The sequence below is a fragment of the Protopterus annectens genome, chromosome 3.part0 (assembly GCF_019279795.1).
Source record: "Protopterus annectens isolate FY-2018-M chromosome 3.part0, PAN1.0, whole genome shotgun sequence".
NCBI classification, from domain to species: Eukaryota; Metazoa; Chordata; order Ceratodontiformes; family Protopteridae; genus Protopterus; species Protopterus annectens.
The window spans coordinates 1,768,502,505-1,768,521,034 of NC_056731.1; the positions used below are offsets into that span (position 1 = coordinate 1,768,502,505).

At 39.6% G+C, this 18,530-nt stretch overlaps 1 protein-coding gene across 1 annotated transcript in view; it reads left to right on the forward strand.

Moving 5' to 3' along the window:
* The window catches only part of LOC122797181 (shootin-1-like), a 1,945,876-nt gene that overhangs the window by 1,588,898 nt on the left and 338,448 nt on the right, over positions 1–18,530 (forward strand). The window contains exon 8 of the mRNA XM_044066002.1: positions 11,032–11,126. Within this exon, the coding sequence (XP_043921937.1) occupies positions 11,032–11,126 (95 nt within the window). The remainder of the gene's footprint in view (positions 1–11,031; positions 11,127–18,530) is intronic.

Sequence of the window (18,530 nt, forward strand, 5' to 3'; positions counted from 1 at the left end):
CGAACTGTTCACAGAAACCCTGTACAAGCATGTTAGCAGTTGCATAGAGGCAGCTGTACCCACCAGGAAGAATACAGAACTAAATCAAAAAACAAGCCACCCTGGTGGAATCACAAAATCAATCAGATATATAACAGGAGGAAGAAAATCATGGCAAAAATTAGGAGAGGCAGCACCCAGAAGGATAAAAACACTCTCATCAAACTAAACAAACAACTCGGAGGACGGGTCTACTTCTAATGACCGAAACGCCGATTCGCCGACAGTGAAATCACCGACGCCAGAAAACCGACAACACACAAACCCGACAACGCGAAACACCGAACACCATAACACCGACACACTACACGTAAACAACACAGTACACTACAACACATATCCACTAGCCCTAACCCAAACCCTAACCCTAAGGTCCGACACTACCGCACACTCTCCCTACCTGCACCCTAACCCTAACTCACTTACACACCCCGAACCCCAAGCTCCGACACTACCGCACACTCTCCCTACCTGCACCCTAACCCTAACTCACTTACACCAACCCCAAGCTCCGACACTACCGCACACTCTCCCTACCTGCACCCTAACCCTAACTCACTTACACACCCCGAACCCCAAGCTCCGACACTACCGCACACTCACCTATCACACACCCTAACCCTACATCCCTGAGTATTGCACACTTACCTGTCCGCTCCCTACTCCTAAATCCCTCACTATCGCATACTTACCAGGTCGCGCTTACACATTCCCCTTGTCGGTCTTCCGTCTGTCGGGATTCGAGCATGTCGGTCAACTGCGTTGTCGGTCGTTTCGTGTCGGTGATTTCACTGTCGGCGAATCGGCGTTTCGGTCATTAGAAGTAGACCCCGGAGGACACATCAAGTCTATCAAAGCCAAATTTGAGCTAAGTTTGGCCTCCCAGGCCAAGGACAACCACAAAGCATTCTTTAGCTATGTCCGCAACCTCAAAGGCAATACACAATTGTGTGCAGAGCTCATTGTAAATGGAGCTACCTATACTAAGCCAGAAGATATAGCTAACCTCCTGGCTGACAAATTCAGCTCCAGCTTTACTCCTCTCTCCACTTCAACCTTCCCTCAGGAAATATCAAATATAACTCTCCCTAGTACTATCACTAGGTAACAGGTCCTTAATGCTGTAACTAAGATCAAGAACACTGCATCAGTTGGCCCAGATAATATCCCAGGATGCCTTCTAAATACCATGAAACATGACCTATCAGGGCCACTGGAATTACTATTTAACCATAGCCTCCAAACAGGCTTCATGCCTCATGAATGTAGAAAGGCAACAGTCATCTCTCCTCACAAAGGTGGTCCATCTACAGACCCTGGAAACTACAGACCAATAAGCCTCACTAGTCTTATATATAAAGTCATGGAAAGAATCATCATGGAGATGATCAGTACAGATATAATAAACCTCCAGACACTGGACCCAACCCAGTTTGGTTTCGTCAAGGGCAGATCATGCCTACTCGACCTGGTGGACTTCTTTGAGAAGGTCACCAAAGCAATGGATGAGGGCAAAATCATTCACACTGCCTACTTTGACCTGGCCAAGGCATTTGATACAGTACTCCACTTGGGCATTGTTGACAAACTCAGTAGGTTAGGTATAAACCCATATGTCACCCGGTGGACAGCCAACTGGCTCACAGACAGGACTCAGGAAGTTAGAACTGGTAAGTCCATCTCTACAAAGAGGCCAGTCACAAGTGGAGTCCCTCCAGGTATCAGTCTATGGACCGCTCCTTTTTGGCATTTATGTCTCAGAAGTAAAGGCCAATGTTAGTGGTCTCTGGCTAACTAAATTTGCAGATGATTGCAAATTAGGAGCTGTCATTGAATCTCTCACTGACACCAACGTTCTCTATAAGGGGTTGACACAGACAAATAACTGATGTCAGAGCCATGGACTAATACTAAATGCCAAGAAATGCATAATAGTATCCTTTGGGAAGTTATCCATCCCTGGTAACTATCATTTTGACAACACACCCCTTAGTGATGACCCAGTCGTCAGGGACTTGGGGACACAAACACATAGTAATCTAGCCTTTGAGCATCACGTATCTAGAGTGGTGAGGAAATAATTCTGTGTTGTGCAACTTATAAACAAAGTTATGGCATCTAAGTCGAAGGAAGTCACTGTTCCACTGTATTCAGCATTCATCAGACCTGTCATTGAGTACAATGCACCCTTTGGTATGAACCTAACTAGGCATATCCAACAACTGGAATGCCCACAGAGGTTTCTCACTAAAAGAATGCAGGGTGTAAGTAATATGTCCTCTACAGACTGCCTCAAGGCCGTATCCCTGTATTCTGTCTCCTACAGGCTTTTGAGGGGAGATCTATGCCTGGCATATGCAGGGCATTTTCAGACCCCACTCTGATGGACCTCCTGCATATCCACAAAACAAACCGCACCAGAATTACCCGTTCAAAGACTTAAACCTTGCCTGTGATATAAATAGGACTTGCTGGAGAGAGAGGTATGTATCCCAGAGACTAACCCGTCTATGGAACAGGCTCCCCATCCATGTGAAGCAGAGTTCCTTCCTAACCCAATTCAAGTGCCACTTGGACAATAGGATGGGAAACCGGAAATTCATCCCTAGTTTGGCACCTATGTCTCTAATGGAAACAGGTAACCTCTGTAAATGGTTCATCTCTCAGGCCCATGCTTACACTTATTAAGGGTATCGGAACTTGTCAGAGATTTGGGATGCATGGCTAAACTTAAAAAGGCCCTTGTGGTTGTTACTCTAGTAAACACCTATGAACCTATAACTATGACGTGTGTACGTTGAGAAATATAACAGACATGTTTGTTGTGGTGTGGCAAACCACAATACTTTGCCAGAGATGGCCTGCACCTGTTGCCCTTGGGATTCCGGATACTGGCTATGGCTCTTGCCACCCCTGTAGTGCCTTTTTTTAGGCAAGAGTCAAATGACAAATTCACCACCGTAACAGGTACAAGCAAGCAAAATCTGAGGGTGATGCTACTCAGTGCTAGAAGTCTATACCTCAAAATGCACTAACTGGAGGCACTCCTTAAAATGGAGAACATCGACATCTGTGCAGTGACAGAGACCTAGTTCAAGGCTCCAGAGAGCACCCCTGCATTACCAGGCTATAATTCATACCACACCTTTCGGCCACCCAACTTGGACCAAAGCAGTAAACTCGGAGGCGTGTCCATATTCATTAGGGATATCCACACCTCCAGGCTAGTTGCTCAGCATAATGCATCTGAGATTATCCAAGTGCAACTAACTCTGGGCAAGACCACAATGCAAATTGTAGCTTGCTACAGATCCCCCACCATGCCCTGGGATTCCCGCTCCTCATTTCTTGGTACACTGGAAAATATTAGGGTACAACCTAACACCCTAATAATGGGCGATTTCAACTACCCCACCATTAACTGGGAAAACTACTCGTGTACCAACTCTTGTGCTCAACGTTTTCTGGAATTCATAAATTCCAATGCCTTGGATCAACTTATCCACACCCCCACCAGGGGCAGCATTATCCTAAACCTGGTCATTACCAACATGGGTAACCGGTGTTCCACACCAGAGGTCAATTCCTCGTTGGTCAGATCCGACCACAAACAAATCACCCTTGACAACCACATCCCAGCCCCCCCCCCCCACCCCCCATTAGGGAAGCCACTATAAAAAATTTCTCCAAAGCCAACTTCACGCTTCTTAAGACAGAAGTGGCAAACTTCACGACACCCTTGCTGATGGACAATAGAGATACGACTGCTGAATCCTATACAGTTGCACTTTATAGGCACTACAAGAGTGCATGGATCGTGCAATCCCTAACAGAACCAAGATGCTATCATCCAAAAAAAGGAAGCTAATCTGGTGGTCTCCTGCTATAAACAAACTCTACAACAGAAGAATGAAACTTTTGCAAAAAAAGAGTAAAATCCCATGATTGGAGGAACTCCGTGGTAAGCCTCAGTAAGAAGCTGAGATCCCTCATAAAATCCTCCAAAGCTAGTTACAAAAACAAAATCGCCACAGATTCTAAAGACAGCCACAAAGCATTCTATAGCTATGTCAAGAATCTCAATGGCAACACTCAGATCTGCTATATATCAGATATGCTAGTGCACAATGGCACTAAATATACTGAACCAACTGATATTGCCAACATCCTTGCAGATAGGTTCAGTGCTAACTTTACCCCTCTCTCATCCCCTAAAGAGCCCATCTCTATACTGGAAGAATGCAAAGTACATGTAATCATGGCTGCACAGGTAGAAACACACTCTCCAAAGCCAAGAACACAGCATCCATGGGATCTGACAGCATCCCAGGCTGCATTCTACATGAACTACAGAACGAACTGGCACCCCACCTAAGTACCATGTTCAATCATAGCCTCACCTCAGGCTTTATGCCCACTGAATGGCGCACAGCAACGGTTATCCCACTCCACAAAGTGGGAGCCACCACGGACCCTGGGAACTACCGCCCCATTAGCCTGATGAGCCTGTTCTGCAAGGGTATGGAGCGTATCATCATGGAACTTATAAACAATGACATTGGAAAACTCCAAACTCTGGACCCTACCTGGTTCGGGTTTGTAAAAGGCAGATCATGTCTCCTAAACCTGATAGACTTCTTTGAAGTGATCACCAAAGCTGTAGATGAGGGTAAGGTGGTACACACAGCCTATCTAGATCTCTCCAAGGCTTTTGACACCATCCCCCACTCTGGAATTACAGACAAACTCACTAAACTAGGTATAAATCCCTATGTCACAAGATGGGTTGCCAACTGGCTCACTGACCGAACCCACACTGTAAAAGTAGCAGACTCTAAATCCAACTTCAGACCAGTGACAAGTGGAGTACCACAGGGTTCAGTCCTAGGTCCTTTCCTGTTTGGTATCTACTTCTCTGAAGTACAGGCTAACACAAAAGGTCTTTGGCTAATAAAGTTTGCAGATGACTGCAAACTAGGAGCCATAATCAAATCTCCTAATGATGTGGACATCCTACAAAAGGGCCTCACTGAGACAGATTCCTGGTGTCAAAGCCATGGCCTCAAGCTCAATGCCAAAAAGTGCATTGTCATCCTTTTTGGTAAAAACTCTGTACTCATGAACTACCACATAGGCGATAGTCTACTTAACACCGAAAGTGTGATGAGACCTTGGGACACAGGTGGGACAGTAGTCTCTCCTTTGATAATTACATCGCCACAGTAGTCAGGAAATCCTTCTATGTGGCACACCTCATCACAAAAGGTTTCTCATCCAGGAAAAAAGAGGTAATTGTTCCCCTCTACTCATCACTTATTAGACCCATTATAGAGTATAACTCCCCTTTTGGTATGTACCTCACAAGACATCTACAACAACTGGAAAGGCCACATTAATACCTCACAAAGAGGATTACCGGCCTCAAACAGATGCCCTATGCAGACCGTCTGAAAAATCTGCAGCTTTACTCTGTCGCATATCGCCTACTCAGAGGCGATCTTTGCCTAACATACAAAGCTATGTCAAACCCAGAGCTGTTGGACATGCTCCACGTAAAGAAATCCCAAACCCTCCGTGCTACACACTCTAGGGACCTAAACCTTGTCACCATAATAAACAGAGGGATAGATTCCTGTCTCAGAGACTTTCCATACTCTGGAACAAACTACCTATCTGTATCAAACAAAGCTCATTAGCACTCTTCAAGAAAAATCTTGATGATTGGATGGGAGATAGGAAATTCACCCCGGGATCACTTCTGTGGCTCTGCTTGAAAGGGGCACAGGAAAATAATTTTCTTAGGTGGCAAAAGCCAGGGTACTGTTTGGCTAGGCTTATATGGGCCTACCTATGAACTGCTCTGTGCAGCTACAGCAATTTTTTTTTCTATGTAGGTACTTTTGTGTAAGTTGTTGAAAATATTTCTTTGTTTGCTTATTTATATTTAGCTTTCCTTGGAACTGTGCCATGACTCTAGTGTTGGTGCAGACCTGTATTGCTGGTGGCAGTGATTTGTTGAGCAAGGAGGATGTAATGTACCACAGAGACATTAGTTTGGTGGGTTCTTTCCTAAGTGATGTTAATTCTGCAAAACATCCACTTATACAACATCACAACAAAAATTTATACCAGAGGTAATCAAAAATGTATGTAGAATGTATTTTAGCTCATTTCTAGAGGCTGATTTCAGCCTTCTTGGAGTGAAGCAACTTTTGTCCTAGGCAAATGGCAAAATCTGTTTGTCTGCCAACTGTCTTGTGCTTTGTATCATACTTTATGTCGATGTTCTAATCTGTTGCAGAAAATGAATCACCACCAAACTTTTAAAAAGACCTCCATCTTTCAGCAGCCATGAAAGTTAAGTTTCTGAGCAGTTTAACAAGCATCTTAAAAAAGGGGTGTCAGAATCCTACTGTTTGATTAGCACTCCAAGAAAAAATGACTTTCTGCTCTCCTACTTCTGATGTTTAAGGTAGATCTTTGAACAAATAGTAATCACCTTGTTCTAGATTAGAAAGAGATTCATATGCAGTGAGTCCAAAAGGACTAAGCAAATAGAAGTTATTGTGTTTGAATTCTCAGCAACTTCTGGGTTTTGTATCTAACCATATCTCTCAACTGCTATAATTTAGGCATAGCACAATTAATTTTGCCTTCAGATTTGCCCCCTCTGCATAGCTTTACTGATGTTTTCAATAAAGTTATAATTGTTTATGGGTATATTAAATACTAAATCGTTAAACAAAAATCTTTGCAAAGATTCTTACTGACTTAACTGCTTAATATTTAGTATTTGTTTACCTATTACCAAGTTTAATAATAATTATACCCATTTATTTACCATAAGAATCTGATCCTTGTTTTGGTACTTTGCTGTGATTTCTAATGGCCAGTACTATGATTTTTAATGCTCATAATCAGAGGTATTTATCTAACTGTAACAAAACCATTTTAGTCAATAATGGGGGAAGGCATCCGAGCCCATAATGTAGTAGCTGCTTTGTCAAGTGCAGATGTGGAAAATGGTGCTGCTGTAAGAAATGTTCTTTCTGCTGCTTCACTCTCACATCTGATATCACTAACAAATTGTAGTACAGCCACAGCCTTTGCCTTTACAGCAGGCAGCTAGATGGACTGGCTGAAATGTGGGCCTGGAGATATGAGAGACAAAAGCAGTGTGTAGGAATTGAGCTGCGAAGGCCAAGAAAACTAGCTTAATCATGCCTTTAAGAAACCAGCAGTTCAGTAAGCAGTTAAAATCTTTGAAGCTCGTACTTAGACTGTTGGTTTGTGGATGGAACTGAGTTAAAACAGACTTATTTACTGCCTCAAGAAATGACTAGAAAAATCTTCAAAGTATGTTTTTGTTCATTTGTGTGTCTTGGTTTGTTTCTCTTTATTGTCTCAAAAACCAAGTTTGCATTGCTACTTTCTAGTGCTGTGTTAAAACCTAAGTGCAGTAATATATTTTTAAAAAGTAATTTTGGAAAGTCTTAAAATTACAGGCAGTGAATGACGCCAGAGAACCTTTCTCATAGTATGCTTCCCGCTGTTGTAGCGAAGCATGTGACCCACCACGGAGTAAGGCTAATGAATACTGACAGCTTACACTCAAGAATGCCACTCATTAATGAAAGGTTGTAGTAACACTTTTGTCTTTTTCTACCCTATGAGAAAAAAAGGTACTGAGAATCTTTGCTTCAAACATTGTTCCATTATTGCAGCTGGAACATAATTTTGCAGTGTGCTGAGTCTTGTGACTTGCTCTTTCTTAATGGAACATTCTAATGGGCTTGTTGCCAAGTTGGTTGGAGTGGTGGGGGTTATAGGACTGGAGTGGTCTATGACTGAATGAGTGGCAATAATGTAATAGCTAAACAACCTGGGTGGTCTTCTACCACCCAGTAATTAAGGTTATTACAACCCCGACATACACTTGAAGTGAGCTGTTGCACTTGCAGCATTTGCGAAATAGCTAGACGTGTTATAAATGGCTATAACTATTCTGTGGCATTCTTAACTCTTGCCAAAAAGTCTTAGTTAACCAGGCCTGAACATTAAACAGCTTTGAGGACTCAGAGTAGCTATTTTGAATATTAATGTTGTTTGTTAATTTAGGCAAGTCTGGCCCTAAAAGGCCTAGGTGATTTTGACAGATTCAAAAGAGCTCTGATGTGTTGTACTGTGATTAATTGTTAATACAGAATTTTAAGATTTTAAGAGGTAAATGCTACGTGAATAAAAATGTTTGATCTTTCCAGCTGTTTAAAATGTGATCTGAAGATTTTTTTCTGTGTGTCATTGAAGGCAGTTTTTTATTAATTTTTTTGTGGGATTATGTAATATTTGCATTACACTGCAGACATTTAAGCTGTCCGTTCTCGTACAAATGCCTGTCAAAGATGCATACAGTGAGCTGTAACCAAAGGAAAAGAGAAACAGCAGAAAGCAGACTAAACTCTTGAGAAATGATTTGCATGCAGCTCACTGCAAGCAAGAAACACCACCATTTTTTATATAAAAGACTGCAGCTTTACTCAGATATTGCATATATTTTTAGGCAGCAGAAAACATTAATTGTTGGTAAGGAATATTAATTTGTGACTTTTTTAAGTAAGGAGGAAGCACATCTTGAAAACTAAAGACTTGGTGGTGTTAGTGCATGCTAGTATTGAATTTTTGGAATGAGAGTATGGTAACTTTGCACATCCAAGCTAGTACTTAGACATCTTTAAATAAAATGCATTCCATAACATTTTGCTGTGTGTAGTCCAGCATGCTTTGCGAGTGTTTCTCAGGAATATTAGTGCTAAAGGATTTCCCTGCTGTATTTTCCTTGGTCCTGCTTATTCTCTTGAATAGTGAAATCCAGGCACAGCCCTTCTAGAAGGAAAAAAAAAAACATTGTGTAGTCTTTGTATTTACCAAACTGTTGTATGAATATATTTTTTTTACTGACAAACATACTTCATTCAGAAGAAAACCTCCTTTTTATGGATTTATGTACTGTCTTTTAATGTGGAAAAGTCATGTTTTGGTAAAGAAGAGATCATCTTCAGAGTACTTGTATCCCATTAAGACAGCTTGACTAGTAAAACATTTCCTGACTGCCAGCTCCTCAGCCCACCCTATGATGCACCTCAGAAGCAGCTCCTTCAAGTTCTTTTCCACACCAAAATGTTCAAGGTAAATGACAAGTGCTACCTGCATCAGATTATCACTTTTGTTTCCCCTGAGGTGTGTCCTCAGAAACTGTATCGTGCTCCCCCCACACCCTGAAGTTTACCATATGAAACTATATATTATTTATAATAAAATAAAAACAATACTGTATTGGCGGTAGGTAATATTTATTAAAATGAAAATAAATAAACATAGGTAAGCACTTTCGTAAAAATACTTCTTCAGACCATAAAACAATAGTAAAACACAACCATTTAAATACAAAACAAGTAGCCCATTAGCCAATACAAAGACAGCAATAAATCACATGATGTCAATATATTTTAAGTACAGTTAACCCCTTCTTTTCTTAAGTTTAGGTTTTAAAGAAACCTTATCATTCAAACCCCCTGCCTTAGCTGCTCCCAGGTGTAGGATCCAAAAAAGCTCCCTGTACTCAGTTTCAGTATTCATATCTCCTAATCTACCATAGTCATTTAATATTTCTGTCACTTTAAACTTAAATGAATGCTCAGGGCTAGTTTCTTTGACATGACTAGCCAAGGAATTATTAGTGTTGTTATTTCTTATATCTTTCATATGTTCCGTCATTCTTTCAAAAAGCATATGGTTTGTTTTGCCTATGTAGAATTTAGAGCATAGTACACATTGTGCCAAATACCCTAGATTCTTTGTTTTACACGTGGCATGTACCCTAAAATCATAAGTCAGGCTAGTGACTGGATGTACATGAGGGAACATATAGACTTTTGTCACATGGCTTGTGCTTGTGGCATGCAAATTGCTGATGCTCATAGGCACATCAAGTGCTTATATTGTTTAGGTCATGAGCACAGTACCTCATTCTGCCCAGTTTGTGCATATGTAATGATGCTACAAAGTGGGCATCATCAGAAAGCCATCACATCTTTTCTTTCTGGAACACTTTCTTTGTGGGAAGCTGGGGGGGGGGGGGTTGTGCTGTGTTTTTCCCATTGAACCTCATTCTGTTTATAAAAAAAGTATACATGTGTGTGGGTGTATATATATATATATATATATATATATATATATATATATATATATATATATATATATATATATATATATATATATATATATATATATATTTTTTTTTTTTTTAAATTAAGGGGCAGTTCTGAGGATTGCAAAAGACAGCCAAAGTTCTTCAGGTTTCCTTCCATGACTTTTTACTCATTTTCTCATCTTGTTAAAGAATTTGCAAAGCAAACTTTGGATTTTTTACTTAAAATGTTCTCCTCTGGTTGTGTTTTTTTAGAGAGCATCCGTAGCAGGCTTTGTCTAAAGTGCTTAGCAGTCACACTGTAAAGATCACCTTCATCCTTGCCACCCTTTTATAGACATTTGTATGAACACAGAAAAAACAGTCAGTCGATACAAGAAGAGATAGATGTCTGCATAGAATTTTCATGGGAGAACATGTGCCCTGTCCATGCCACTGCTACACATCTTGTAAAGGCATTAGATAGAGAGTGACTGGTGGGATAGTTAGATAAATACTGTCTTAGTCCACCATTGTTCAGCCTCCATGTCTGTCCTGGTTAACAAATTGTGGGTGCAAGTCTGAATGTCTGTTATGAGACTGTGAAAAGGGCTCAATCCTACAACGGCATACTCTATGTGGAGAGAAGATTTAGAAGCACAGTCAGAGTAATATGAGGATGGCAGGGATGCTGGAACCAGCATGCCATCACCAGAATTTGAGAAAGAAAAAAAAATCTGAAATTTAGAGTAATAGATTTGAGACTTTTTAGTGTTAGTTCCAATGCTGTGTTTGTTTCTTTACAGTGTCTGTATTGGCAGTAGAAGAGTATGAAGAACTGCATGACTACTTGGAAGTGGAAAAAGAAATGCGGAAAAAGGCTGAAATCTTTGCACATGAGGTAAGGTTTCATGTTATCCTGTTTTTGACACACACACACACACACACAAAATGTGATACAGGGACTGTTTTCTTAGCAAGCTTCTTGTAGTTACCAGGTGCTGGGGTCATGCTATGGTAATGAGGTGTTAATGTTTGAGGTCAAAGAGATTTTTTTTTACAGAGGTGAGATTCAGTACAAATATTTTAGAAGCAGTTACACTGAGAAGATACAGCAACAGTTTGCTTTAGCCTTTTCTTTAAATCTGATATAACAAATTGAACAGTTTAACTGTACTGCTTAGTGCAGTACATTCAAGGATGTGAGTAGATTTTTTGTCATGCTTAAGCTGAGTGATTCAGATTAGCACTTTGTAACATAGAAATGACATTATAGGACAGCTATATTCAAATCTAATGGCCTTGGTGCCAAGCAAGCAGAATTTCTGAGGTCTGATCACAAATATTTTAACATTGCCACTTTGAAGTTCATGTGATCAGCAGCCTTATTGTCTTGTCTTCTTTATTGCCATTAACTACCACTCTTTGGCCATTGAGAGGCAGCAGCTTTATTGGACCATCAAAATATGTTAACATTTGTATTTTACCAATCATATACTTAACCTTATGTTGTAATTTGGTAGCATATATCTTACAACTATCGTAAGCTTTCACCATAAAATCTGCTGTAAAGATTCTGGAATTGTTGGTGTAGGGTTAACACCTTTTAGATGCCTAGAGTGGGGCATTTCTCACTGGAATGTGAATATTACAGATTATACAATGACTGGCCATTAATATTTAAAAACAAGCACACTGATTGGCCAGCCCAACCAGCGTGCCCGTTGTAAATTTGAGAACATACTAACGGAAAAAAGTCCGGTCATTCGCCCTCATGACCAAATCACAACAACCATGGGTAAATTCAGCATTACCCACACCCAACCGTGGGTTATTTCTTAATTATAGAATAGTTGCTCATTGCTATTCAAAAGCAAGTGTTCTGAATGAACTGTCCAGCCAGTGTGCCCATTGTAAATCAAGCATATGCTAGTAGAAAAAAGTACAGCTGCTGAAGTACCATTGAGCAACCAGACTTTCTCTTGACATATGCTGAGGGACAGAGTAAAATATAATAAATATCAGGTATATTCTGCAAAACTAAGCAAACAGAAACCTACATGATTTTCCTTGTATGTTTGCTCTGTCCCTTGTAAATCTTTAATTGTTTAATAGTCAAAAACAATGGAGATTTCTGTTTTCGCCATTGTTTCTCCTGCACTGATGTTCTGTGCAAGCATGGGAGCACAAGTGCTGCACGCATGCACAGTACATCAGTATAGGGAAGAAAACTGAACTGCCCTTATACAACTATATTAAAGAAAGGTAAGCAATTTCTTTATTAAATAATGTAATTATATAATAGCAATAATACAAGATATGGAGTTTGATTCTCACCTTTGAAAGAGAAATTGGCTCAGCTTAAAGTGACCCACAAGAGCAGGTAGCCTAGTACTTACCTATGAACTATGGGTATATCTTTATATACCCATGCACGGTTGTGGATTATTGCTTAAACAGCCCACACTTCTTTTTATTGCAAAAGACTTTTGTCTTTATTTTAAAAATGTAACATGTGAAATTTTAGCCATTTTGATTCTTCCATGTCAAGATTTTTTAGATGCACTATTATTGGTCTCTGCACTGTTCAGGAAAAAGTTAAAAATGTTTTCTTCTGCTTCAGTACTATGGCATTTCCTAGTTGCCATACTTGTATGACATGATTTGAAGAAATAGGGTATGAAAAGAGGGAAGACTGGTATTCCTGCTTCTGTGATCACTGCTGTGGCTTGGACATTGACCTTAAGACTTTCAGCGAGTACAGCGATTTATGTCATGATGTAAAGATGTGTTGTTATAAGAAACTGGTGAAGTCCATTCGGAGCTAAAAAGTTAGCGATGTGGAGTTTCTTGTTGACCAGGATCTTCTCTCTCTCCAGCTCTGTGTTGTGTTATCCATTTGTTCAACTTCTAGAAGACGTCAGAACACATAACATTACAAGAGGATGGTATAACAAGTCATCCACTACTTATTCTCTGCCCAGTTTAGTGCGGTTATCTTATGTCTGTTGTCTGTGGTATTACTCCAGCACTTTGCATTTATCTGCAGGGTCAGCATTTGCATTTCTTCCTTTTCCACTGTTTCCATCGTTAAGAATGTTTTATTATTAGTCTTGATTTTTAACTTGTCATTTAATTCCTTGTACTTGAAGACTTTTTCAGCTTGCTGGTGCAGAGTAGAGCTCCTGTCTTTATCATTGTTGACCTCAGTTCAGTTAGATATTTGGATGTCAAATGGCTGCCTAGGGGAGGAGAATGGACTGAATGGCTGAAAACCATAAGAGGGACCACCAGAATTGTAAGCATGGGGAAGTGGAATTTGGTAAATCTACATGGTGCTTGGCATGTGAAGGCATGCACCAGGCATTATTGCGTTTGTTACATGCATTCCAGGTCTTTATATCTTCCTAGGCAAAAAAGAAAATGATGTCCGATACATCCTAGAGTACCTGTAGCACTGTGCCTGTGATTCATCTCTCAGGATGAGAGAATGGCTTGTTAAGTTTCACTGGAAACATGAGCACAAAAATGACAGATACCATCACGGGTTTGATCTGTTAGGGTGTGGGCCATGTTGTCTGTAGCCTTGCATTTGTTCTGCGTCATCTCTGACCTTTTGTTATTACAGTAGCTACCGTATTGGCTGATTACTCTGAGACAGGTCTGGCTTATTGCATTTAAGGTTACATTTGTGGCAGTATTCCTACCTTTGCCAGTTATATCCCTTAACCTGCAGGCATTGAAAATAGATTAGGGTTCTTGAAAAAGTGAATTCATCTGGCCAAAAATCTAGGTATCTGATCAATATAAAATATGCATACCAAATAGCATACAATGCCTTCTTCTTCCAATAAGATTGTGAAATGCTGCTCAATAACTGCTCAGTAACAAGTTTAGAAAGCTAAGAGAAGCAAAAAGATTAAAAAATGTAAGCATATTATCATGTCTTTATTGTTTGATGGCTATGTCTAAAATTATAACTGCATTTTTTGTCAGTCTGATCATGTCAAGACAAAAACAGATCTCAAAATGACATACAATGCACATCAGTATTAGGTCCAACAACAGTGGTCAAGTATACATTTGGGACTACAATGTACAGTGGATATAAAAAGTTTACACACCCCTGTTAAAATGCCAGGTTGTTGTGATATAAAAAATGAGACCACAATAGATCATTTCAAAACTTTTCTCACCTTTAATGTGACCTATAACCTGTCCAATTCAATTGAAAAACAAATCTGAAATCATACAGAAATTAAAAAAAAGTACAATATGCTGGTTGCATAAGTGTGCACACCCTTAAACTAATACTTTGTTCTGTGTGCACACCCTTAAACTAATACTTTGTTGAAGCACCTTTTGATTTAATTACAGCATTCAGTCTTCTTGAGTAGGATTCTGTCAGCATGGCACATCTTGACTTGGCAATACTTGGCCACTCTTCCTTGCAAAAGTGTTCCAAATCTGTCAGATTGCGAGGTCATCTCTTGTGCATAGCCCTTTTCAGGTCATCCCACAGATGTTCTATACGATTTAGGTCTGGCCTCTGGCTGGGCCATTCCAAAACTTAAATTTTCTTCTGGTGAAGCCACTCTTTTGTTGATTTTGGATGTATGCTTGGGGTCATTGTCATGTTTTAAGGTGAAATTCATCTTCATCTTCAGCTTTATAGCAGATGCTTGGAGGTTTTGGGCCTTAGTCTCCCAAAAGCATGTGGGAAAATGTGTTATGGTCTGATGAGACCAAGGTTGAACTTTTTGGGCACAATTCCAAAAGGTACGTTTGACACAAAAACAACACTTTGCATCACCAAAAGAACACCATCCCCATGGAGAAGTATGGTGGAGGCAGTATCATGCTTTGGGGCTGCTTTTCTTCAGCTAGAACTGGAGCTTTAGTCAAGGTGGAGGGAATTATGAAGTTAGACCAGTCACTTTTGGTCCAAAACCTTTAGGCGCCTGCTGGAAAGCTGAAAATGAAGAGGAATTTCACCTTTCAACACAGCAGTGACCCCAAGCATACATCCAAATCAGCAAAAGAATGGCTTCACCAGAAGAAAATTAAAGTTTTGGAATGGCCCAGCCAGAGGCTAGACCTAAATCCAATAAAAATTCTGTGGGGTGACCAGAAGAGGGCTGTGCACAAGAGATGCCATTGCAATCTGACAGATTTGAAGCACTTTTGCAAGGAAGAGTGGGCAAATAAAATGCAGCTTATCTCAGTCAATGAGAAACAATAATGTAAAGACACTGAAAAAACTTAATTGAATACTTGAAGGATTTGTTTTATACCATACATGAAATGTTGCATACTGCAGGATTTGAGAACATGGTTTCTGACATGTAGTTTCACCACTCTTCACAAAACCTGTTTCTTAAACCTTCAGTAGAAAATATTTCATAAGTCAAACACATACCGCTCAACCTCTCAGCACAAGAAATCTGGGAAAACCAAACATAATCAGGGGACAAAGACCCAAAAATAGGGACAGATTTTAAATATTGCTCTTATAAACTTAAAAAGTTGCTAGAATAAAATGTTTTGTGTTAGTACACATTTTCTTTAGGATATGGAGTTTGAAACTCAAATGTTTGTCATAATTTGGTGACTTCAGCCTTTACTGATTTGCCTGAAATCCACAAATTTTATGAGGAACAGACCAAAACTGCAAGTCAAAAATTTGGACAGTTGAGAGTAAACACCAGATCACAATATGCATCATAATGTAAATTTCAGATAACAGATGCAGTAAAAACATATTTTTTCAGTGTATAGATTTGTTTATCTGTATATCTTATCAAACGTTTGACTACCTTCTATCATGTCTATGTACGTCAGTAACACTTCATTACAGCTAGTAAACAACCCATACATCTTCCGTTTTATGCTACTTAACAAGTAATGTAGACATTTACATGCTGCACATTCAGAACAGACATACATATAACCCCAGAATGTACTAACTTACCTAAAGCAAACATTTAAACCCAAATCTACACAAGAAGGTAAAACAAAACAAAAATAAGGTAAAACATGCAAATCATCTCTCATTCACTTTGATATAAATTAGTGATTTCATGTGCTGCACTAGTAAAGTATGCATACAACCTGCATAAAATACTGCCCATCTAAGTCAAGCTCTTGAAAGCAAATCTGTTTATATTACAACAAAGGACGGTAAAATAAAAATGTTAACTATCAAAGTACTGAGCCTAACAAGCCAGATGGAAAATGACATTGCCAGGAAAAAAAAGATTTGATTTTATCTGTTAGAATTAATTTAAGATTAAACTGCCTAGAAAAGATAGCTAAATCATAATTAATCCCTGCATAATATTAACTGCATCATAAACATGTATAAAAATAATCTGATATAACAAAATTATTAAAACACAGCTCAGAACTATAATAGGAAACCATTATGTGACTTTAATCATAAAAACCAAATTCCCTAAAGCTGTATTCATTAGATGGTGGGTATTTACTTTATCCTATTGAAGTTAAAGGGAAACACAGTTCTAGTTTGAAAAATGAACACAAAGTGTCGGATAACTGGAATACATTGTGATTTTTTTTTGTATGATAAATGAAATATCTTGTACTGTAGGGTTGTAGGACTCTGTTCTTGACTTGTGGTTTCACCACTCATCACAGAAATTGTCAGTTCTTGACTTATAGTTCCACTGCTGACTGCAAAACATGATTCCTTAACTCAAGGGAAGATTTTCTGTGTATGTGTGTGTGTGTGTGTGTGTGTGTGTGTATGTGTGTAAGTACGTTTCCATATTTTCACTATCATTCTACTGAGAGCCACAATATCAGTGACAAGAATCCTGAAACGATCACACCAGTAAACTAAAATGCTGGTTACACAACGTTGAAATGCAACAAATATTGACCCTGCTTAGTCCTGTGGACACAGGAGCAAGTGCTACCATAGGCCCTGCAGGAGGGCCAGTCTTAAGAGTTCAGTATTGCTGGCTTCCCAACATTTTAGTGTATCCTGCAATATCTTGGAAATTCTGGTAATCAGTATTCTGCTTCTCTGTTTGCCAGCTTCCAAGTCTTTAAGGGCATCTACCATGCACCAAAACATTACTCACCTCAAGCTGATTAAAAGTCAGGTTTGGGTACTAAGCCTTTCAAAGGTTGATACCCTGGCATCAAAAAAATACAAAAAATAAGGGGGGGAACAGTTACTGCATCAGATTCCTATGAAGAACATAGTACAGTGGTCTAAGTAAACTTACTGTATATGTAGATGTTTCAGTGATCACTGCTGCAGTAGCCTAATTGGTAGATTACCATAGGTTAAACTGGTTGTTGGAGGAGCCTCTGGAAAGTGGTCACAGCAAAACATGGCCTAGAATTGGAGGAGAAGTCTTGTTTATAGTGCTTTCTAAAAGTGTGCACAGCAGACCAAGTTGCTTCTTCTCATACTTATAGCATCCAGCCCTTTCCAGAAAGCCACTGATGAAGCCAGGGCCCTGATAGTGAACCCTGACCTAACATGGAATTGTTTTGTTGTGAGTGGGTATAACAAAACGTAATAGCATGAGGCGACCATTTTAAAATGGTCTGTTTTGACACAGGTTTCCTTTTTTTTTTCTTACTTTCATAAGAAAACAACAGATCAGAAGTTCTGAATGACTTTGTTTTGTCAAGATAGAACCTGAGCTGCCTGTGGATGTCCATGGTATTGAATATCCTTTCTCCCTAGTATTATCCTTTCTCCCTCATTTCTATGTTCTAGAAAGAAGAATGGGAGATGGATAGCTTGACTTTAGGCATAAAAAATGGATAAGTTCTTAAGGAAACCCGTTTGTGGAAAATGAGATAAGTCTGACCTACTATGACAGCTTACAACTCGTATACTTTTCTTGTAGAGATCAGAGCAAATTAGTAAGACTGATTTCCTTGTCGGGAAACCTCAAGTCAGCCCAATGAGCTGGTTCAAATTGTGCCAAAACATAAAATTAAGATTCAAAAGAGGAATCCACCTGTTTTCTAGGATGTTTATTACGCAACACCTCATTTAAAAACATTTTCCATTGCATTGGAGGGGGGGGGGGTCCGTGGGCAGACATGCTGAAACATCTGACAAGTGAACCTTGACTGAGGAGCAAGAGAAGGCCATAGGTGGTGACTCAGAGTGTATAACACATTCGCGCACACACACACCTCTGTAACAGTATACATGTATATGGTAGCAGTATATATTCCCAAGTGCACAGTTTATGGATGGATGAGTTGGAATGGGGCTCACTTTTGTTTGCAGTCTCTACTGCTTTTTGCTACAGTC